Here is a 23,590-nt window from a genome sequence, read left to right on the forward strand (position 1 = left end):
TTACTAATACATTCAAGCTGGGTTGAGGTTTCAAGCTGGGTTGCAACACATCTATCTACAAATATGGCTTAACTAGACTATTGATTTTAATGACTTTATCAACTGTTCAGGAAGTCAGTCTAACATTTGATCATGTGGTCAGTTAAAATCCACTAATTTATTTAATCTTGCCACCGTAGTAACAGTGGTTACAAAGAAGGATGAAACAAGTTACAACTTAACTGTGCTCCTATACCTAATCAAATAGCACTGCACCCCTGGATCCCCTCTTTGCTATACATTCACTTGTCCATGAGAAACCCTGAGAGGTAGTACAAACTACCCCAGGACTAGCTAGTTGAAGTGCAGTAGCTGGGGAGTTACTGACTAACTTGCTGGACAGGCTTTTCTCTGTGTTCTTTCTGCTGCTGCCTTCACTTGCCCCAAGTATTTTGTTCACATCTGCATTTTACTCAGAAACCTGCTTAAGTGACAGATCAAGCTTTCAGTGGTTTTACTACAGGTTAAAAGGTGCTATTAAAGTGTGTAATAATCTACCAAAATGCCAAACATTTGTTAGTCCTGCTGATGTCCAAACAACAAAGTATGACTAAATCACAATGCAAAAATTTCCCTCAAGTTAGAGCTCTAAGGGAAACATTTGACTTACTTTTGCAGAGTTTTACAGAAATGTTCACATCCCCACTTGACGACTGGCTGAGACTGGACTGTTTCTGATCTGTGTTACTCAGAATAAAAGGAATTTGTTTTAGTGAGCGACTGAAGAGGAAGGAAGTGACGGAGGGACTGTGCTTTTCCTTAAAAACAATCCTAAAACTGTTTGATCAAAGAAAGGAAACGTCTCCTCCCTCCATCTACAGCCAGTCTGTTTTCTCTGCAATCAGAGGGAAACCCCATCATCGACAGTCCATCTGAGGTAGGCGTCAACAGGAGGCCGGACCCTGTCCCTTTTTAGCAACTCAATATTAAAGTCGTCAGTGACGACAAGTACATTTCCCGCTCTGTTGGACTGAGTTGGAAGTGTTTCACCAGCACACTCGAGTAGGATGGTGCTGGTCATGTTGAAACACACAAACTGCCCCACCAAGAAAATGACGAGTGCTGCCAAAGCCACCCAGACCTCATGTTGGAGTCAGGATACACATCATTCACGTCTGATAAGATGCTCACTGTGTCAGATTAAATTATTACAATCATAAATTCTTGCTGAGTCATCTGAGAGACATGGCAGAGCAGACATGTGTCCTTGACCAATAAAGGACCAGTGTGTTTGATGTTGGCTGTCTTGACTCCAGTCGTTTGAAACAAGAGAACAGACAGCTGACTGACCTTTAGCCCACTCAAGGAAAGTCAGAGACCTGTCCTGAGAACACTGAAGGGTTGTCCAGACTGTTTTTTTCGCTGCCGTGCTGAAAGGTGAATCGTTGCCACAATCTCAGATTGCTGCACTCTAGAGTAACCCTCTTTTAGTTCTCTGCCACTAGGAAACAGCTCAATAGCACAATGCTACCACCACCATGCTTGTCTCTATATACAGCCTATGGTCCAGTCCTTTCAGTCTCCAAAATGTGAACTCCAAATAAGTTCTTCAAACATCTCAAGGAAAATGTATGCAAACAGGATACATCTGACAACAAGTGCCACAAGAAATGATCTGAAGACTTTTGTAAATCAGTGATATCACGACTTGATTTTAAATACATTTGCAAAAATCTCAAACAGATTTCGCTTTCTCACTTAGGGTTGAGTGTAGACTGATGAGTAAAATTTTAATTATCCATCCATCTATCCATCCATTATCTATAGACCGCTTAATCCTCACTAGGGTCATGGGGGGCTGGAGCCTATCCCAGTCGACTTAGGGTGAAGGTAGGGGACACCCTGGACAGGTCACCAGTCTATCACTTAGAGACAGACAACCAAGCACACTCACATTCACACCTACGGACAATTTACAATCACCAATTAACCTCAACATGTTTTTGGACTTGTGGGAGGAAGCCGGAGAACCCGGAAAGATCCCAGTGCCCCCACCGAGACACAAACGGCGATCTTGTTGCTGCAACTTTTAATCATTTTTTTCCATTTAATTTCATGGATGTAAGAGCCATTTTGTGTGTGTGGAAGCAGTAAACTGTAATTTTGAACCAGTTAAAGTGTTTTATCATCACATAGACTGTAGATGTGGCTAAAAAACAAACAAACAAACAAACAAAAAAACATATGAATAAGTGACAGCCCACAAACAACCAAAAGCTGTTTGCATATTTCACACACACACACGTGAAGCTGAACTAGCACATAGACGGAAAAGATCTGCCGTTTTTAAATATCCAATAAATAATAGATTTCCGGTAAGAGCATTGCAGATAAGACACACTTTCTGTATTACTGATGTTTTTTTATGTTTTCCTGTACAGGTTGCATATCCCTGAGCACCACGATGATGAGAGCTGTAGTAGTTTATCATTAGTGTTGGGCATTAAGCACACATGGAATGAACACCATGAAGTCAATCAAAGACCAATCTCTCAATCATGTGACAGAAAACAGTGTTTACTGATGAAAATGAATGCTGAGAGCAAATAAACAATAGAAATATAGAAAGAATTGTAGCAAAAGGGGGAACAAAAGGAACAAAAAGTGGAAGAATACAGAAAGGGAGAAGGGAAGAGGTGAAAAACAGGATGAAAGACAAACAATAAGACAAACAATAAAGAAGCAAAAGTGGAAGGACTAAAGGAAGCAAAAGAGAAGATAAGTTTAAAAAAAAAAAAAAAAGGAAAAGAGTGGAAGAAAGAAAGAAGCAGCTGACAGACACACAACCACGCAATACGGACACACAGAAGAAAACAACAGCATTACCTTGGTGTAATAGTTTGTGTCCACTTCTTCTTATTTGAAACTCATGTCTGCTCCTTTTGTTCAGTCGGCTGTTGAATGCGTTCAGCCTGAATTCAGTCAGTCATCTTCAGCTCTTCAAGTGTGTCGATTTGCACCTGCAGCAGCCACCACACCTGCTGAACACACACAGCTACCGATGCAGTCAGTGTTCAAACAGAGGTGGAGTTACTGAAATACCACATATTTAAATACATCTAGTAGAGCAACAGCTACTGAAACAACAACCAAGTCTGAGCGCTGATCCCTCCCAGTGGAGTAAACAGCACTTGATTTGGACCAAGGGCTGCAAGGTGGCACAGTTGCAGTCTCTAAGTGTAGCCCTGTGATAGACTGGTGACCTGTCCAGGGTGTCCCTGCCTTTGCCCTAAGTCAGCTGGGATAGACGCCAGGAAGGTGTTGGCGTGGTTGAATGTGGGGTGCCAGCATAGCTTTCCCCAACTCCTCCAGGAATTGCCTCCTCTTGAAAAATTTTCCCTGCTTCCATCCTACATTCACCTCCATCCACACCATGGTCTGGATTATATTCTGTATCATCTTCAGCTTCTGACTCTTCCTCCTCTAATCCATCCTCACTGTCAGTTTCCTGGCCTCTGTCCTCCTCACCAGTCTGGTGATCAAGATATGATCAGGAGCCTCACTTACAGCATATCCACCTGCTATGGTGCTGCCACACAATGAACTGTGAGCAAGGCCTCAAAAAGGTCTTATACACTAAAGCTAAGAGAACAATTGATACTATTTAAACTATGTTGCAACTGGGGACTGCAGGGTGGCTCAGTTGGTAGCACTGTTGCCTCGCAGCAAAAAGGTTGCCGGTTCACATCCCAGTGGGGGCACCAGGATCTCTCTGCGTGGAGTTTGCATGTTCTCCCCATGCAACGTGGGTTCTCTCCGGGTTCTCTAACTTCCTCCCACATGGTCCAAAAATATGTTGAGGTTAATTGGTGATTCTAAATTGTCTGTAGGTGTGAATGTGAGTGTGCTTGGTTGTCTGTCTCTAAGTGTAGGCTGGCGACCTGTCCACTATTATCACCTAGCACTATTATCCTCATTATTTAATTATTTTGTGCCTAGACCTGTATCTTAAATTACTTTGATACATACACTGCTAAAAAAAAACTAAAGGGAACACATCCTAGATCTTAATGAATGAAATATTCCAGTTGAAAGTCTTTATTCATTACATAGTGGAATGCGTTGAGAACAAAATAACATAAAAATGATTAATGTAAATCAAAATAATTATCCCATGGAGGTCTGGATTTGGACTCATACTCAAAATAAAAGTGGAAAATCACACCACAGGCTGATCCAACTTCAGCAGAAATTCCTCAAGACAAGTCAAAATGAGGCTCAGTAGTGTGTGTGGCCTCCATGTGCCTGTAGGACCTCCCTACAACATCTGGGCATGCTCCTGATGAAGCGGCAGATGTTCTCCTGAGGGATCTCCTCCCAGACCTGGATTAAAGCATCAACTCCTGGACAGTCTGTGGTGGATGGAACGAGACATGATGTCCCAGATGTGCTCGATTGGATTCAAGTCTGGGGAACGGGCAGGCCAGTCCATAGCATCAATGCTTTCATCATGCAGGAACTGCTGACACACTTCAGCCACATGAGGCCGAGCATTGTCATGCATCAGAAGGAACCCAGGGCCCACTGCACCAGCATATGGTCTCACAATGGGTCTGAGGATCTCATCCCGGTACCTAATGGCAGTCAGGGTACCTCTGGCTAGCCCATGGAGGGCTGTGTGTTCCTCCAAAGAAATGCCTCCAACCTGGTCATGCTGGAGGATGTTGCAGGCAGCAGAATGTTCTCCACAGTGTTTACAGACTCCGTCACATCTGTCACATGTGCTCAGTGTGAACCTGTTCTCATCCATGAAGAGCTCAGGGCACCAATGGCCAATCGGCCAATCTTGGTGTTCTCTGGCAAATGCCAGTCAGCCTGCACGGTGTTGGGCTGCAAGCACAAGCCCCACTTGTGGACATCAGGCCCTCATACCACCCTCATGGAGTCTGTTTCTGACAGTTTGAGCAGAAACATGCACATTAGTGGCCTGCTGGAGGTCATTCTGCAGGGTTCTGGCAGTGTGCCTCTTGTTCCTCCTTATACAAAGGAGGAGGTAGCGTCCTGATGCTGGGTTGTTGCCGTCCTACAGCCCCCACGTCTCCTGGTGTACTGGCCTGTCTCGTGGTATCTCCTTCATGCTCTGGACACTGTGCTGAGAGACACAGCAAACCTTCTTGCCACAGCTCACATTGATGTGCCATCCTGGATGAGCTGCACTACCTGAGCAACTTCTGTGGGTTGTAGACACCGCCTCATGCTACCTCTAGGGCTGAGAGCACTGACAAAATAGAAAAGTGACCAAAACATCAGCCAGAAAGGATGAGAACAGAGACATGGTCTGTGGTCACCACCTGCAGAACCACTCCTTTATAGGGGTTGTCCTGCTAACTGCCTCTCATTTCCACCTGTTGTCTGCTCCATTTGCACAACAGCAGGTGAAACTGATTCACCATCAGTGTTGCTTCCTAACTGGACAGGTTGATTTCACAGAAGTGTGACTGACTTGGAGTTACATGTGTTGTTTAGGTGTTCCCTTTATTTTTTTGAGCAGTGTACATCTGCTGCATAGAGAGAAGAATATCAGTGAACCAGGGACGTCTCAGTGTGGGCATTAAGGGCAGATAGAAAGGCTTTTACTTTTAGATGTGGTGCAATGTGGACAAACAACCTGCTGATCTGAAGCAGACTGAGGCCTTAACTAAAAGCTATACATGTAAGGTTACACATTGAAGTCTTACTTTACTGCATTTATTGGTTTAGATGGTAAGATAAGCAAGAACAGGCGACAGCCAATCACAGTGCAGTAATCAGAGCAGGAAACTACCACCTGCACCCAGAAACTGAATTCTGGGTTCATCAATACCAGTCAGACAAAAAACAGCTGTTCTCTGTGTGGAGAAACACTTATGCGTGTTGTAAATCAGATTTTGCAGTTTAGCTGAGCTTGTAACTTGAAAATAAGTGACAGCGCATATTCAGCCAGTGGCAACCCACTTGCAGTCTTGGCCTAACTAAGGCAGGGACAGAAGTTTGACATGCTGCAAGTGTTTTGAGCCACAAAGTGTAATTTGCAGCACAGCTTTGACCTTTAAAGTCTGCAAATATGAAAGCACAAGCAGCTCCGGTTTCCTGCTCTGATTACAAATATTATTGTCCGGTTGAATTCTTTCACACTGTAAAAAACCAAAAGACAAAAACATCCCTGCCATTCTTTACATGAGAAACCACAGGCACCCTGCCAAAATAATAATTATATCTCTATATACTGGAAATAAGTGCATAATATGTTCTTCTGGGATCGTTCAAACTATGTGTGGAAAACAAAAAGCCTGACAGCAGTCAGTCCTCAGTTACCACCCAAACCCCCTTTTATTTTTTATTGAGAACATTTAAATAACATTAGAACTAAATGCGGTACAGTTTGGATGTATACAGAGGATCTCAGTGGGGAGAAGTTGATGCAGGTGATGACGCAGACACACAGCTTTGTGTTTCTCTACTGGTGCGTCTGCTGAAGGTGCGACAGCGGCTGGCAGATCAGAAGTTGATGGCTTTACCGAAGGAGGCGGCGAGGTTAGCTTCTCTGAAAGCCTCGGACACTGTCTGCAGACGGAGGAAGAAAGGCAAACAGAAGGTGAGTAAAGAAAAGCTCAGTTTTAGTTCAGTTTATTTTAGATAACATTTTTTGTCAGAAAGTTAAAATAAAACCATAATTTCCCAGTTTAAAAAACAAACTAAAAGGGTGAGAAGTTGTGGCCGACTGAAAGTTGAATAGAAGCTGGATTTTAAAATCAATTAGTCAAATAAATCCGTTAGATGGTTATCAGCAAACTAAGTGGCAGTTAGTTTAACAAATTGAGTTTCACTAAATAAAAATGGTTTTGTGTTACGTTCTTATGTCAGAGTAAACTAAATATTTTGAGGCTTTAGGAGACCACGACAGGCATTTTTCTCCATTCTGACATTCACATTACACCAAAGCCTTGTCCTCACACTGACAACAGAGTCAAAGATGGAAAAACAAATCAGTTTAAGAAAGGCAAGGTAATGTGAAAAGCAGTGGTGGCAGGGTAATACAAGGTGCTGTTTCCTTTGAATTATCCAGAGAAGAAAGCTCATTTACAATGTTAGATCCAGAAAACTACATTTTACATTACGCTTTCATTTTGACATCTGGACAAATCTCATGCTGTCTCTGTCTTTGACAACGACCAGTCATCCTGTATCCTGTCCCCAAATAATTAATCAAGAAAATATTTGGAAGCCTAGTTTAATAAATAAATGAAATTTAACACACAGGGGTCTCTTCTGAGAGGCCTACTCACTGAGTAACTAAGCTAAATTTGAAAGAGTAAAGGCAGGACCAGCTGATACACATCAGCCCATGTTNACTCTTGGGAAATTCCTCAAGACAAGTCAAAATGAGGCTCAGTAGTGTGTGTGGCCTCCATGTGCCCGTATGACCTCCCTACAACACCTGGGCATGCTCCTGATGAGGTGGCAGATGTTCTCCTGAGGGATCTCCTCCCAGACCTGGATTAAAGCATCAACTCCTGGACAGTCTGTGGTGTAACGTGGTGTTGGTGGATGGAACAAGACATGATGTCCCAGATGTGCTCGATTGGATTCAGGTCTGGGGAACGAACAGGCCAGTCCATTGCATCAATGCCTTCATCATCAGGAACTGCTGACATGCTTCAACCAGATGAGGCTGAGCATTGTCATGCACCAGAAGGAACCCAGGGCCCACTGCACCAGCATCTGGTCTCACAGTGGGTCTAAGGATCTCATCCCGGTACCCAATGGCAGTCAGGGTACCTCTGGCTAGCCCATGGAGGGCTGTGCGGCCCCCCAAAGACATGCCTCCCACACCATTACTGACCCACCGCCAAACTGGTCATGCTGGAGGATGTTGCAGGCAGCAGAATGTTCTCCACAGCGTCTCCAGACTCTGTCACGTCTGTCACATGTGCTCAGTGTGAACCTGCTCTCATCCTCGAGGAGCACAGGGAGCCAATGGCCAATCTGCCAATCTTGATGTTCTCTGGCAATTGCCAATCACCCTGCATGGTGTTGGGCTGTAAGCACAAGCCCCACTGGTGGACATGGGGCCCTCATACCACCCTCATGGAGTCTGTTTCTGACAGTTTGAGCAGAAACATGCATATTAGTGGCCTGCTGGAGGTCATTTTGCAGGCCTCTGGCAGTGCTCCTCCTCCTTGCATTGATGTGCCATCCTGGATGAGCTGCACTACCTGACCAACTTGTGTGGGTTGTAGACACGCCACATGCTACCTCTAGGGCTGAGAGCACTGACAAAATGCAAAAATGACCAAAACAAAAACCAGAAAGGATGAGAACAGAGACATGGTCTGTGGTCACCACCTGCAGAACCACTCCTTTATAGGGGTTGTCCTGCTAACTGCCTCTCATTTCCACCTGTTGTCTGTTCCATTTGCACAACAGCAGGTGAAACTGATTCACCATCAGTGTTGCTTCCTAACTGGACAGGTTGATTGAGTTGGAGTTACATTGTGTTGTTTAGGTGTTCCCTTTATTTTTTTGAGCAGTGTACATCTGCTGCATAGAGAGAAGAATATCAGTGAACCAGGGACGTCTCAGTGTGGGCATTTACGGCAGATAGAAAGGCTTTTACTTTTAGATGTGGTGCAATGTGGACAAACAACCTGCTGATCTGAAGCAGACTGAGGCCTTAACTAAAAGCTATACATGTAAGGTTACACATTGAAGTCTTACTTTACTGCATTTATTGGTTTAGATGGTAAGATAAGCAAGAACAGGCGACAGCCAATCACAGTGCAGTAATCAGAGCAGGAAACTACCACCTGCACCCAGAAACTGAATTCTGGGTTCATCAATACCAGTCAGACAAAAAACAGCTGTTCTCTGTGTGGAGAAACACTTATGCGTGTTGTAAATCAGATTTTGCAGTTTAGCTGAGCTTGTAACTTGAAAATAAGTGACAGCGCATATTCAGCCAGTGGCAACCCACTTGCAGTCTTGGCCTAACTAAGGCAGGGACAGAAGTTTGACATGCTGCAAGTGTTTTGAGCCACAAAGTGTAATTTGCAGCACAGCTTTGACCTTTAAAGTCTGCAAATATGAAAGCACAAGCAGCTCCGGTTTCCTGCTCTGATTACAAATATTATTGTCCGGTTGAATTCTTTCACACTGTAAAAAACCAAAAGACAAAAACATCCCTGCCATTCTTTACATGAGAAACCACAGGCACCCTGCCAAAATAATAATTATATCTCTATATACTGGAAATAAGTGCATAATATGTTCTTCTGGGATCGTTCAAACTATGTGTGGAAAACAAAAAGCCTGACAGCAGTCAGTCCTCAGTTACCACCCAAACCCCCTTTTATTTTTTATTGAGAACATTTAAATAACATTAGAACTAAATGCGGTACAGTTTGGATGTATACAGAGGATCTCAGTGGGGAGAAGTTGATGCAGGTGATGACGCAGACACACAGCTTTGTGTTTCTCTACTGGTACGTCTGCTGAAGGTGCGACAGCGGCTGGCAGATCAGAAGTTGATGGCTTTACCGAAGGAGGCGGCGAGGTTAGCTTCTCTGAAAGCCTCGGACACTGTCTGCAGACGGAGGAAGAAAGGCAAACAGAAGGTGAGTAAAGAAAAGCTCAGTTTTAGTTCAGTTTATTTTAGATAACATTTTTTGTCAGAAAGTTAAAATAAAACCATAATTTCCCAGTTTAAAAAACAAACTAAAAGGGTGAGAAGTTGTGGCCGACTGAAAGTTGAATAGAAGCTGGATTTTAAAATCAATTAGTCAAATAAATCCGTTAGATGGTTATCAGCAAACTAAGTGGCAGTTACTTTAACAAATTGAGTTTCACTAAATAAAAATGGTTTTGTGTTACGTTCTTATGTCAGAGTAAACTAAATATTTTGAGGCTTTAGGAGACCACGACAGGCATTTTTCTCCATTCTGACATTCACATTACACCAAAGCCTTGTCCTCACACTGACAACAGAGTCAAAGATGGAAAAACAAATCAGTTTAAGAAAGGCAAGGTAATGTGAAAAGCAGTGGTGGCAGGGTAATACAAGGTGCTGTTTCCTTTGAATTATCCAGAGAAGAAAGCTCATTTACAATGTTAGATCCAGAAAACTACATTTTACATTACGTTTTCATTTTGATATCTGGACAAATCTCATGCTGTCTCTGTCTTTGACAACGACCAGTCATCCTGTATCCTGTCCCCAAATAATTAATCAAGAAAATATTTGGAAGCTTAGTTTAATAAATAAATGAAATTTAACACACAGGGGTCTCTTCTGAGAGGCCTACTCACTGAGTAACTAAGTTAAATTTGGAAGAGTAAAGGCAGGACCAGCTGATACACATCAGCCCATGTTCCAATCTGGTGGGTTCTAGGTGTCTTATCAGTGTCTCATCTGCATTCTGTTTATTCTGCACCTTTTTGTTAGTGGACCTCATGTGATCTCGAAGTAATGATTCTTTATTTGAAAAATGTCACAATTTTGGTGTATGACCTTGTGGTAAATCACATCAGCTATCCAGATTGGGGTATTTTGATATCCATGCACAAACACTGATCCCAAGAAACCAAATGATAGGTATTTTATTATTGCCCAGTGTTCCGCTGTGCACTGATGTGTGTGAGATGTTGTGATGAACTTGTGTGGTTTGCAGGACTTACAGGATGGGCGTGGCAGACTCGGGCGACATCCTCACATGAGGCTCCGTACTCCATGGCCAAAGCAGCTTCATTGATCATCTCTCCGGCTCCCTGCGGGGGAAAAACAAACAGCAGTGTTCAGTTCAACACGTCTCACCTTCTCTTTTGAATAATGCATTTTGATAGCAAATGCAAAAATGTGTGTGTGACAGTGATATTTTTGTGGCGACACCATCGGGACAAACTACATTTTTTCACCCAATGGTAGACGGGAAATAAAAACATCTACACTGTCTTTCTGACTTGTCATTTTATAAGTGACTAGGTTATGCTCAGATTGAAATATGTTGATCTTTTCTTGACTGATTATAGCTGGTGACTTAGCCCACAGACGTGAGTGGTGAAAATATTCTGTATCTACTGTACATGTGTGTGATTTCATATCTAACCTGTTCGGCTACAACAATCTCAGGTCAGTTTCCATAGTTAGTACAGTTCATTTGTGCTCAGCATTTTAAAAACCACCATACTTGCCAGTTTTTGTAATAATTCAAATTTGGCTGGGTGGTTCACAACAGAACACATATTTAACTGCTTAAACAGACTTTAAAGGTAACTAAATACAGAAGAGTGCCACACTGATCATATGCTGTAGTGAAGAACTGTCACTATACATTATTACACTGTGTTCAAATCACACTACTGTAGAGTGAAATGTACTGTTATGTCGTGTGATGTCTTTTGAAGAGGTTTTGATAATGTTTGTGTCTGTGTGTTTATTCAGATCGCTGCAGTAATTTCTGTACAAACTAAAAAGAAATGCAACAGAACAAGAAGACTGATAGACGTCATCTTGAAATGTCCAAAGACGTGGGCACTTGTAAGCTCATTTTCTAATTTTTAAAGGCCAGTTCTGACAAAAAACACAAATATCTGTGTCACCCTCACTTTTGTTACACACAGTACACCACGATGTAGATCTTCCAGAAAGTTCAACACAACCAGTAACCCCACAAACCTTTAAGTTTGGCAGCAAGACTGGAAAAAACACATAACTAAAGACTAACTTGGTGGCAGCTTTCACTGATTCATCAGCCAGCTTTTCACGGTGTTACAACAGCTGTCATCTTCAGCAAGACTAAAGATGACAGCTGTTGGTGCTCACGGCTTTGACCAGACGGTCAGTCGCATGTGTCCGTGTTTAGGTTGAAGCTCTTACTGATCCCAGGATGTGAGCTCCCAGCATCCTGTCTGTCTCCTTGTGGCTGAGGATCTTCACCATACCGTCAGTGTCAGCGTTCGTTTTAGCTCGGCTGTTGGCTGCGAAGGGGAACTTGCCAACTTTGTAAGGGACACCCTGAGGAGGAGAGGGAAAGGTGTGAGACTGTAAAACACTGATGGGATTTCAGCACTGAAAACAACACTCATCCTGCATATTGTTTATGCTAAGATAGTAGTCATCCTCACAGAGTAATTAAGCTTCAAATACGGCTAATTTCTGGCAATTAACCTCCTCAACCTCAAGCAGTTTTTGGCTGTTTTCTACTCCTGTAACATTGTTCCTTAACTTTCACTACAATATAAAGTCCTGCACCTCTATGGAAAGAACACAACCATGGCGAGAAAACAAAAGAATTAAAAAAAATATTCTGTGTAGTACAAAAAAGTTATGATGCCATAAATAGTAAAAATAATCATTATAATAATCATTTCTGAGGTTTCCTATTTTATAAAAGTGATGACTCTGAATACAATAGATATTTTACCACTTACATTTTTATATTGCTTCCATACTTGGCTCCTGTATTCTCTGTTTAGACTCATGTTAGGGGACTGCTCCTGGCCAACGTATGTATGTTTGTTAGCTCAGCATTACTATGTGGTATTTAAAGTGGCCTCGTGGTGATTTAATATGTGGACAAACACTGCCATCATGTGGTTGACTTTATTAATAACAATTTAAGAGTCTGAAGCTGCTCAGTTTAACAATAAACACTAAATAAAGACGACTGCCCAACTTATAGTGTTTTTAAGTAGAGGCAAATGACTAATTAGTCACTTGGGTAATGCACATAAGTCTAATTACAGTCAAATTTTACTGTACTGCTACTCTGTGAAAATGACTTTTTTGACTACATTCAGTACTTTATCAATTTAGACTGAATATACAGATGATGAATTCTCATCAGTGGTATATAAAATATGATGAACTGTTACAGATGTAACTATCAACCAGTATAGAAAACAGAACTGCAGGGCTTCTCCATATTATTACCTCCGCAAAGGAGGCTATGCTTTGGCCGGAGTTTATCTGCTTGTTTGTTTGTTAGCAACATAACTCGAAAAGTTTTCAACGGATTTTTATGAAATTTTCAGGAAATGCTGATAATGTCATAATGAACAGATGGTTATATTTTGGTTATGTTCTGGCTTACTGTCTGGTTATTCTCTTATAAAACAGTAAATGCTGTTAGTCAGTCATGCACAATGCTGTCATTGCGCCGTTTGTCCACTAGATGGAGCTCTGACTCCATTCAGTCCTTCAGTTCTCACCGCTGTCTTCTCAGTGAAGCAGGAGGAAGCTACAAACAGGCAGCATCACAGGAGTGGGCTGAGCGGAGCTACTGACACATAAGTTCATAACCACGTTGTGACATTAACAATGACTCTATATGTCTCCTGTTTCACTTTAACTCTCTTTGCCATGTGTCATGACGAGTGACGAGTGCTTTGTTGCGTCGGCCATGCTTTTCATTTACGTTGCTAAAAATGTGCAAACCTAGCTTAAGCTACTCCCTGTGTCAATAACATGGCTGTAGTTATGTCGACCTAGCATAGCGTAAGCTAACAGTTTAAAAGCCAGTAGGTAACTGCAATAATAACCGAAGTGTACAAAATATTTCAGAGTACAGAACGACCGTTCATCACTTCGTCAGCTTCTCATTATTGATATCAATGTTAATTCAACTGCTAAAGCCATGTTTTGATTATCCATGAATCTAACAGTGTAGATAAAATGAATGCAGGACTTTAACATTGGCTGACAATCACATTATGGTGGAAATGAACTGCTTGGTAGAGGTCTGTGCTCTCCCAGTGCTTTTCTAGTTAAGTTTTTACATGGTTACTTTTGCAATAGTTTTTGAGGTACTTTCTCCAGCACTGCTGAATCATTACAGCTCATTCAGAGATCGAGTTTGACTTGCTTATTTGACAGTGACTGTCAAGTGAAGAAACCGCAGTAAAAGCGATCACTTTTGCATCATTGTTGATGAGGTGATGACTTATCTGCTGAATCTGCAGCTCCCTACACCTTTCTATTTCCTAATATGGAAAGGCAGCAATGTTATCGTTTTGGTTCCATCTCACATAGTGCTGTTTTTGGACTCCAGTGGGCAACTGTTTTTTCAGAGAAAAAGCTCTAAAAAGGCTTGAAGCTTTTAATAATAGTGGAACATTTATGCATAAAGAACCAGAAATTTCCCTAAGGAGCTGGTTTAGACCAAAATTAGAGCAAAAAGAAATTCAGTGTTGTTCTTAGATTCATCTGGAGACAAAACAGAACTACAGAAAAAGAGCTCCATAAATGCTTCATATGTCACTGCGTCGTATACCATTCCTGTGTTTACAACTTGTTTTTGCTGCTGCCAAGTGGCTAAAACAAATTCAAGCACGGCAGGTATAAAGTAAATAATTCTGCACTCGGAGCAGGGTATGATGAGCACAGTGTTGTTTAGGACTCAAGCTTTTTGCAGACGCCCCCAGATTCTCACCTCCTCTTTGACCTGCTCCTCTGTCTTGCCCACCCAGGCCACCTCCGGGTGTGTGTAGATGACGGAGGGAACACAGTTGTAGTCGATGTGCACGGCACCACCAGCCATGCCCTCCACACAGATGATGCCCTCGTCCTCAGCTTTGTGGGCCAGCATCGGTCCAGCAACCACGTCACCGATTGCATAAATACTGAAGGAAGGGGGAGAACCAAATGAAAGAAAGACAGCGGTATATCAAAGAGGTTGTCTCTACAGATTCAGTTCAATGCAATATTCATTTATACGCAGCACCAAACAATAAATCACAAAGGCAAGTTCAACATGGAGAAAAAAACCCACTATATTACTTGTGGAAGAACAGATTGTTCACTCCTGTGTGGGACTAAGATTTAAATATTAAATTATGTTGGTTAAAAATCATTTTGTGCATCCATCTTCCAACCATAGCTGTGTGTAAAATTTCAGAAACTGCCCTTGATTTCATGACCGCTTAGTGGACTGAGTAGGAGAACAGTCCAAAGCAACACAAAGAGAATCAAGAGATCCTTCTTCAGAGCTGACAGTTTGGTTGTAGACCAATTCAGGAGACAGCCAAGCCCAAACTCACATCCAAGAAGAGAAGATTGCATTCTTCATGACCTTTATCTTCCCCCAAGATACAGAACTCTCTATACCACAATTAAAGGAACACTTTAAATCCAAAATGAACAAAATCAAACATCACCAGAGTGTTGATACAACATCTGGACTCAATCCGTGATACCAGGTTGAGTAGGACCAGTATTAAAGAACACACTGAATCTGAAGTGTTTGTGGAAGATGCACATAGAAATTTACTTTCATGTGCTGTGGAATTCCAGATTTTTAATGCATGTGTCCACCTTTTATTTTATATCTCAGGAACCATACAAGATAAGCAGATCATGCTTAACATCATTTTAATCATCTATTTAGTGGTGTTTGAGATCTATGATCATCATAGATATTTAGCCATTGGATTTGGGCATTTAAGAACTTCACTCTCCTGGACAGCGAAGCTCGAGACCACCCCTTGAGATGGACACATATATGATTGGACAGATGCTGATTTAAATTTAGTTCCAAAACTTTCTGTATAAAAGAAAGTCATTGAAATGCAGCGACAGCTTGGCTTTCCCCCTTCATTTTATCTGACTTTGGACTTTGACAACTTTGGCTTATTTGGGCGTGGCTTTTTTATTAACTATGGCGTGTTGCTTGATTACTTTTACTAGGGCTTTCTTTTTATAAGGGTTCTGACTACTTAATTTGGTTTTACAAATGATTATTTTCCACAATTTAGGTTGGGTTTTGTTCTTCTATGTTTTACTTAAAGTTGGACTCCTTAAGTGAACTTTAATCATGAAACAGAACAAACGTTTTCTTTACAACTATGAGCTTTGACTCTTAGTATTTTTACTTCGGCACACTTTTTTCAACAAAACTATGCAAAAGTACCATCTTGTACCTGCCTCCCTAAACCAACTCATCCAGCTGATCATCACAGCAACACATCCTGCAGCGGCTTTCCTCTCCCTCCTATAAAGGCTTCGCAAATATTGTCTTCTTTGTGCTAAATGGATGAATTTACAAATTACACTTGGTTTCTCAATTCCAGAATCATTCTAAATTACCAGTGACGATCGCCATTAACTAATGTCTATCTGTATTCATTCATTCATTGTCTGTTTATGTCACATCTGTTATTTATTGTTTATTTGTAGCATTAGTTAATACATGTCTGTGTATAATTATCGTCAGTTCTACAGTGTATTTCTTAGTTTGGGAACTGGAGGTCAATGAAATCAGAGTTAACAACTTTTGATGAGACTGATCAATACAAGTAGATTTGATTAAATATTAATATTCAATTTGAACACTTAGCACTATATTAACAACACGTAACAGGCTTTTAGTATTTAGTTTCCGAGATACTAACAGGTTACTATGCCTCTCACAAAGGACTCTTGGCTGACATCAGACAGCCTAAGCTCAGCGGTACCTGGGCACTTTGGTCTGGAAGCGGTTGTTGACAGGGATGCGACCCCTGTTGTCCAGCTCAATGCCAACCGATTCAAGGCCAAGGTTCTGGGTGAAAGGTCGTCTGCCGATACAGACCAGCAGCACGTCACATGTCAGGGTCTCGTTCTTCCCTCCAGCCGCCGCCTCCACTCTGAACGACAAAACACATCAACATTCTCACATGCAGCACTCTGCCCGCATTTTAAAATTTTCGAACCTTTATCCAGACTCTGACATCTACATAAAACAACCTGATGGGTTGTTTTACTCACGCCACATCAATCTTGCCGTCAGGCCTCTTTGTGGCTCCCATGACTTTGGTGCTGAGCTTGAACTTGAGGCCCTGCTTCTGCAGGATGCGCTGGAAGTTCTTGGAGACCTCCATGTCGATGCCCATGCCACCCACATGACCCAGGAACTCCACCGCTGTGACCTTGGAGCCCAGACGCTGCCACACTGAGCCCTGCAGGTCAGGAGGTCAAACACATATCTTACAAATGCAGTTTGACTTTTCCACCAGAGAAAAGGACAGGCAGGAAATTTTAGTGCTCTGATAAAGAGGGTGGCACACTGCTGACCAGTCCTGATCACACAGTTAGTAAATAGCCAACATATTAATGTATTTCTGGGTGAGTTAGTGTAAAATGATGCTGACCAGCTCCACTCCAATGACTCCAGCTCCGATCACAATCAGCTCCTCTGGCACCTTCTTCAGGGACAGAGCGCCTGTCGATGACACAACGGCCTCCTCATCGATCTAATGAAACAAAACACACACACAGAAGCATTTAGACTGTAAAATGCTGGAGCAGCCCATTAAACATTGTAGATAGAGATTTTGAACTAATCAATAGTTGTACATGAATAACTGGTGTAAGTATGAAAGGGGCTGTTGTTATTGATAGAACCACAATTATCCCCTGACGTCAAAGCTGCTCTCAGCTCTGCAGAGTAGAGAATTGTCTGAATATTACACTTTTTCTGTCCTGAGAGCAGAATCACTGTATGCTGGACATCTTGGGAAATTGGTTTGTTTTTAAGGTTTAAGGGATTGGTCTAAGGGCAGCAAGAATACACATGTATAAGGCTACATTTCCCAAATTGACAGCTTCAGTGTAATATTTGGTTGATCAATAATTACTAAGGCAGAACAACATTTATGTTGGCAGATATTAGAATGAACATATATTCTGCTTGCAGCTTGAATTTTGTTCTATGAGGAAGAACACGATATGCCTATGACGTGTCAGCTGAGAAAAGCCTTGTCAAACTAATATTTGTTAATTTTTCACCGTATAAAAACCAAAAATCATTAAAGCAAGTAATTTGGATTAAATACGTTTTTTTTTTTGCCTAAGTAGCAAAGCATAAATAATGTTAAGTGAACAGCAATGGACTGAGCGACCACCTGTTTCTTTAGTATTTCTATTTGTTTTCTATAATGTGAGGACTCCATATTTCTTGGAAGCGAAAAAAAATCTGTGAAATGAAAATAGTGATGGAGTTGTACCTGGATACCAGGAAAAGGTGTGACCTCGGAGCCGGTGGCGATGAGGATGTTCTTAGTGTTGATGACCTGTTCACCACCATCAGCTGTTGTAGCAGTCACCTGGTTCTTGCCAGTCACCCTCCCAAAACCATTGACATGGGTCACCTGAGGGTAGTGATTTCACATCGTGAGCACTCCTACCTGTAGTTCTGACTGGCAGTAACATGTATAAACAGACATTAAGACAGAGAAAGAAGCCTGACTTTGTTCTGTTTAAATAGATGTGCGATTCCTCCAGTCAGAGCTTTCACTGCCCCGCTCTTCTGAGCCATCATCTTTTCCAGGTTCAACGAGAGGCCTGAAACTGACAGAAACACACTTCCATCAGCATCTTTATCCTGGAGGGCACCAGCGTTTGTTGAATCAAAAAAAACAAAAAACTACTGAGTCACTAATGTTCACTGTGGTCTCTTCTCAATACCAAGCCATGTTCTGTTTGTAATCCAGTGGAGAAAAGCATGGTTGTAAGCAAAAACTCAGCACACTCAAGAATCAAACTCATGTTCGGTGCTCTGCACTTCCACTCTTGAGCATTACAAATTACAATAAATGACCTCTGTGTGTGTAAAACAGCTCTTTTTGTTGTTCAGTTTTGCAAAATAATACACAGTTTGGTTTCTATCCAGATGTATTGCACATTTTGACAAAGTTTTGAGAATGTCTTCAAGAAAAAATGCAAATTAACACCTACTTATCTTACTTACACCTATTATCATTCTGTAACTAAACATACTGTGGATACAGGTTCGTTTAGTTTTTTTCTTGTCTTTGTCATATTATGATAAACAGATCATATCTGGGTATCTTTAACTGGCTGGAGAAAACAAAACATGTGGTGGTGTCAGCTCAAAGTCTTGGAAACGTGACTTTTTATCCTTTTCTGCAATTTAATAAATGATGTAAAGACACTGGACTGAGCTACAAAGATTCATCTTCAACTCTCAATCTGGTAGCCACATTAGTGGCTGGATCAACTTAATGAGCTACACTATATCCTGACAATGTTTCTTAAAAATTCAGAGAAGCCTCTTACTTTCAATGCCTCTGCTTTCAAAGTCTTTGCCATGAGCCATGTGGTACAAGTAGGAGTTGTTCAGCAGAGCCTGCAGAAACAAAACAACCATCAACTCAGCTGGGAGAATTATTTTGACACATGTACAACAAGATTTTCTATTTTTTTTTATAGTTTAATTGTGTCTATGACATTGCTTCTATTGGTTGGCTGGTTGCTAAATGAATTTCCCTTCAGTTTTTCAGTGCTTGTCCTGTATTTCATCAGATGGATTTAATGCAAACCTGGAGGACGTTTCAAAAATTAAAATATTTTTGCCAAATGATGCCTACAAAGAGGCCTAAATGGGAATCTACAGGGTACGTGACAGACATTACAGCCACAGCAACACCATGTGTCAGGTACAGGTAAGTACAACAGTTCTTTGCGTAGCATCATTTTTAGTTTGGATTTGTTTACAATTTGACACAAAAGGTCACTAAAAGTATACAGAACTAGCCATTAGCGCTGCAGCTTGTGATGCACCCATGCATGTACACACAACTGTGATATTTTTTTTTCCCAACTGATGATTCCCTAGTGCCTCGGTTTCAAGTTGCCCTTTTCTCAGTTTCTAAGCAGATTCATGGAAGTGCATTCACATTTATTTACTTTCTGCGTTGGTTTGTCCAACTGAATTCCCAAGTTTATTACAGATTTTTCTTGTTACTGTCATTTGTCTTAGTTTAATATAAAGTTTGGAACAATTATTTAATAGTAAGAGACCAAATATTGTTAAGCTTACATTTTTACTTTAAAAACAATTCAAGTCTGATGACATTATAGCACGAACTTCCCCACAGTAGTCAAAGTACCAGTGTTTTGTTCACAGCGCTATCTTGTATTACTCCAACTATAAGACAACATCCTGATCAGGCCAGTTTGTTACCTTTGAGGGGATGCAGCCAACATTGAGACAAGTCCCACCGAGTGTGGCATTCTTCTCAACGCACACCGTCTGTCAAAGGAAATATGTGTGTTAAAGACGTCACCTGCTTTAATGTTTCTGCTTTGCAAAGAAAACCTGCATTATTCACACTGGGTCAGTTCTGTGACCTGGGATCAGATGTTTTGTTTGCATAAACACAAATATTAAATGAAAGTAACTGCTAGATTGTTGCAAGCAAAGGAGGTACATCATTTGTTAGGAACGTGGCTTACCTTGAAGCCGAGCTGTGCAGCTTTGATAGCAGCGACATAGCCGCCTGGACCAGAGCCCACCACTGTGACGTCTGCATCAACTGCAAAGAGGAACACAGCAACTTTTATTACAGCTTTATTTGGGCTGGACCCAAACATCGGAATATCCGAATATTCGGTCATTTTGGTGGTATCTGGATATCAATTTTCAGATCTGAATATTACTACCGTGCAGCCCATACAGCATGACGTTAAGTCAAATTCAGATTTTGTGATATTTGATAATAATAACACCCAACATTATTTAAACTCCCACTTCCTTATCATAACATATGTATACCTGTTCTGCTGTGTTTACAGGTATGTTTAAGAAAATGTTACCATACAACAAAAAAGCATTTACACTGCCATGTAAGAAGTCCTACTGTTGAGACTTAATGCTTTGACATTAAATCAGATCCTTAAAAACATCAGAGAGATGATCGACAGAATATTTCACATTACTGTTGGGTGCTATAAAAAGAGGATGACACGTACATTAAATTTTTATCTTCTACTTTAATGATTACAGCAAGAGATTCATTGATTTAGATTAAAGAAACAAATTTATTTACTAGAACTCCTGTAAACAATATGATATAAAAAAGGGTTTCCCAAGGTATAGAAAGGTCGACCATCTGTATATTATTCGCTCTTGAACAACTGAATGTTGTTTTTTATATTGTTGTAAACTCTACAGAACGTGAAATTGGTTACAACCACAAACTGGAACAAACGGTTTCAACATGTGGCTAAAGTGCATCAGAGAGCATGTTATTAATGAAGACCGATAAGATACAGTTATCTTACTTGCTGCTTTATCAGCGTAGGTTCTGACAGACAGAGCTGTGGTTCCATGTAGTTTGCAGGGGAGATGGTGGCTCCGCTATGAAGCAAACCACACAGAAAAAAAAAGCATAACTAGGCCGTCCAACACATAACAATCCAGCACAGAGTCACAACACTCTTAAGTAAAGCGGTGGGGGGAAATTTTGCAGTATGTGATCAATATTGAGAGCAATTCAAACAAAAAAGAGGAAATGTGAAGGCAAAGTAATCAAACCAGTTCCACTTCTAATGCCACAAGTATCCATTTACAGTGTTTTCAAGGTGAACTCTCAGACATGATTACAACCTGCTTGTTATTTGATTGCCTTGTACAGCTTCTCACCTACACATGGAGCAAAACCCACAGTGAAAGATTTTGGGAAGATGCTTTAATATGGTCAGCATGTCAGCGTTGGAGTAAAAAAACAGATTTAGATAAGTGTCAGCGTGTCAACTGAAATCAGTATTTTCCCTTTTTTTTGTTTGATTTGTATAAACAACATGTATTTCTTCCAAAAGGGTCACAATCTCTTCTTTAGCAATTTGGGGTTTTGTGAGTAGCTGCTGGCTGTCAGCTGGGATCCATTCATCTGTCAGTGCTGGGCATCAAAACCACCAAGTCTGTAACCTTTCCAGTGAAGCAGACTTATCAGGTGTCGTGCAATGAAGTGATCACCTGTCAAAAACTGTTTAGCATCGATGGGATGGGGCACTTCTTGTTAAACCTCGACATGACAGTTGACTTGTTCGCAATTACATGTGTTTAAGTAGTGAAACGTATAGCCTATTAGAAGTGGGGGATACTTTAGTATCACAGCCTCTGCTCGTAAAACTGAGAGACGACACGCCATTAATTGCTGAGCTTATGACATTAACTTTCTTAGCAGTTAGATAACCACTGCAACCTAGCTTAGCGTGCTAACATGACTTGTAGAAGGAGAACAGTCAACATTAGAGTCAAATAACGATGTCTTTTCCATTTTGTGTCAGCAACGTACACCCCTTTAACCATAGCAGAATGCAAATATCGCGCAACCCCAAACATTTCGATTTGTTTGCAGTGCGAACTCGCTGGCGTTACCTCTTCTCATTAAGTGTTCCCCTACAAAATACTACAGGAGCACAACAACTTCTCATTATATTTAAACACAGACCTTTTCGCCAATATTCCTAATGCCGAATTAACGAGAGAAACGCGTGTAGTTGACAAAGATATTAAATACATATTAAGCGACGTACTTTGTTAAAAATAACCTCAACAACCCTGGATTACCAGTCTCCCCATAGGACTTCAGCGAAGCGGAGCTGTTAGCTAACCTGCTAACCAGGCCCCTACAGCTGCTCTGAAGTAGCTGTTATTCGCAGTGTTAACAGTGACGGAGCCCAGCGTGGAACCGGTCCGGACAACACATGCAGGTTAGTGTGTTAAAAACAACCATCCTTACCGTGGCCAGAGAGCGGTATAACTGTGTCCAGCTCTGCATTTTGTCTGTGTCCCCTCACAGGATCTGTAACCTACAGCAGGCCGACAAGCCAAGGACTCCTCTCCTTGCGCACGCGCAGTACCAATTCTGAAAACGCCGTCTGGTCGTCGCTTTTATATGACGTCGAGGTTTGTTAGGCAACAGACTGACATGTCAACATTACTTAGAAATGTGCGTTCTCATCAGGAGTTGCTAGCTTTTAGTAATTTGTAAAATAATTCTCTAAATATTAACTTTAGATGATTATAACTTTTTGTAATGTATGACATCACAAATACATCAGTATTTCATCTGAATATTTTTGTGTTTTCACAATCAAGTGAAAATACACAAAGAATAGCATTAGTTTAGACATGTAGACGTTTGAATAATTAAAAAAAAAAAAAAAAAAAAAAGCAAAAAAAGATAAAACCATATATGCAAAGTCCCGATTGCATAATATAGAATTTCTGTGTATTAGGAGGGTGCTGAAAGGGTGCAGTATTCACCAACATCTTTAACGGTTAGTTGTAGCAAACCACGGTCCCCATCTGCCTGAAAACTGCCATCGTATTCCCTGTGCCCAAATCGTCTGCCATCACAGGGTTGAATGATTACCGGTCTGACACCAGTGATCATGAAATGTATGGAGAGACTGGTGTTACAGCATGTCAAGGCCCATATTCCACCAGGCTTTGACCAACATGAGTTCACCTACAGGTTGAACAGATCTACAGATGTATCTATATCTATATCGCCCTACATACCGCTCTTAGCCACACTGAAAGCCCCAACACATACATCAGGATGCTGTTCGTTGACTTCAGCTCTGCGTTTAACTCCATCAGCCCCAGCCGACTGATCAACAAACTGCAAACAATGCAACTTGGAACCTCCCTCTGTCTGTGGATCAAGGACTTTCTGACTAACAGACCCCAGAATGTCAGAATGGGCACCTCCACATCTTCCACCATCATCCTCAACATTGGTGTTCCTCAGGGCTGTGTCCTGAGTCCAGTCTTTTACACACTGTACA

At 41.4% G+C, this 23,590-nt stretch overlaps 2 protein-coding genes across 3 annotated transcripts in view; both read right to left on the reverse strand.

Annotated features, from left to right (window-relative positions):
• syt8 (synaptotagmin VIII) overlaps positions 1 to 719 on the reverse strand; it is a 10,990-nt gene extending 10,271 nt beyond the window's left edge. Inside the window, exon 1 of one of the 2 annotated variants that reach the window (XM_008281735.1) lies at positions 650 to 719. In XM_008281735.1, coding sequence (XP_008279957.1) covers position 650 — 1 coding nt within the window. In that variant the 5' untranslated portion in view covers positions 651 to 719. The remainder of the gene's footprint in view (positions 1 to 649) is intronic. The other variant, XM_008281734.1, reaches the window with a different exon arrangement.
• Positions 720 to 8,730: 8,011 nt separating this feature from the next.
• dld (deltaD) lies at positions 8,731 to 22,659 on the reverse strand. The gene is made up of 14 exons (XM_008281736.1): positions 22,537 to 22,659; positions 21,074 to 21,149; positions 20,246 to 20,325; positions 19,974 to 20,042; positions 19,067 to 19,136; positions 18,237 to 18,337; positions 17,995 to 18,138; positions 17,140 to 17,241; positions 16,757 to 16,947; positions 16,465 to 16,635; positions 14,445 to 14,634; positions 11,891 to 12,028; positions 10,693 to 10,782; positions 8,731 to 9,601 (listed from the first exon to the last, which is right to left on the reverse strand). The coding sequence occupies exons 1-14, from the start codon at positions 22,573 to 22,575 to the stop codon at positions 9,536 to 9,538; spliced, it is 1,527 nt and encodes a 508-aa protein (XP_008279958.1). The 5' UTR covers positions 22,576 to 22,659; the 3' UTR covers positions 8,731 to 9,535.
• Between the last annotated feature and the right edge of the window lie 931 nt (positions 22,660 to 23,590).

This window comes from Stegastes partitus, unplaced genomic scaffold, assembly GCF_000690725.1.
Source record: "Stegastes partitus isolate 25-593 unplaced genomic scaffold, Stegastes_partitus-1.0.2 Scaffold242, whole genome shotgun sequence".
Lineage (NCBI taxonomy): Eukaryota > Metazoa > Chordata > Actinopteri > Pomacentridae > Stegastes > Stegastes partitus.

What these genes read in the sequence shown, in the direction of transcription:
- dld (XM_008281736.1), bottom strand. Translation starts at nt 22,575, where the DNA reads ATGCAGAGCTGGACACAGTTATACCGCTCTCTGGCCACG. An exon ending in TATACCGCTCTCTGGCCACG is followed by an intron (nt 21,150 to 22,536) that starts GTAAGGATGGTT and finishes TTTGCTTCATAG; the next exon opens with CGGAGCCACCATCTCCCCTG. An exon ending in GAGCTCACATCCTGGGATCA is followed by an intron (nt 10,783 to 11,890) that starts GTAAGAGCTTCA and finishes TTTCCCCCGCAG; the next exon opens with GGAGCCGGAGAGATGATCAA.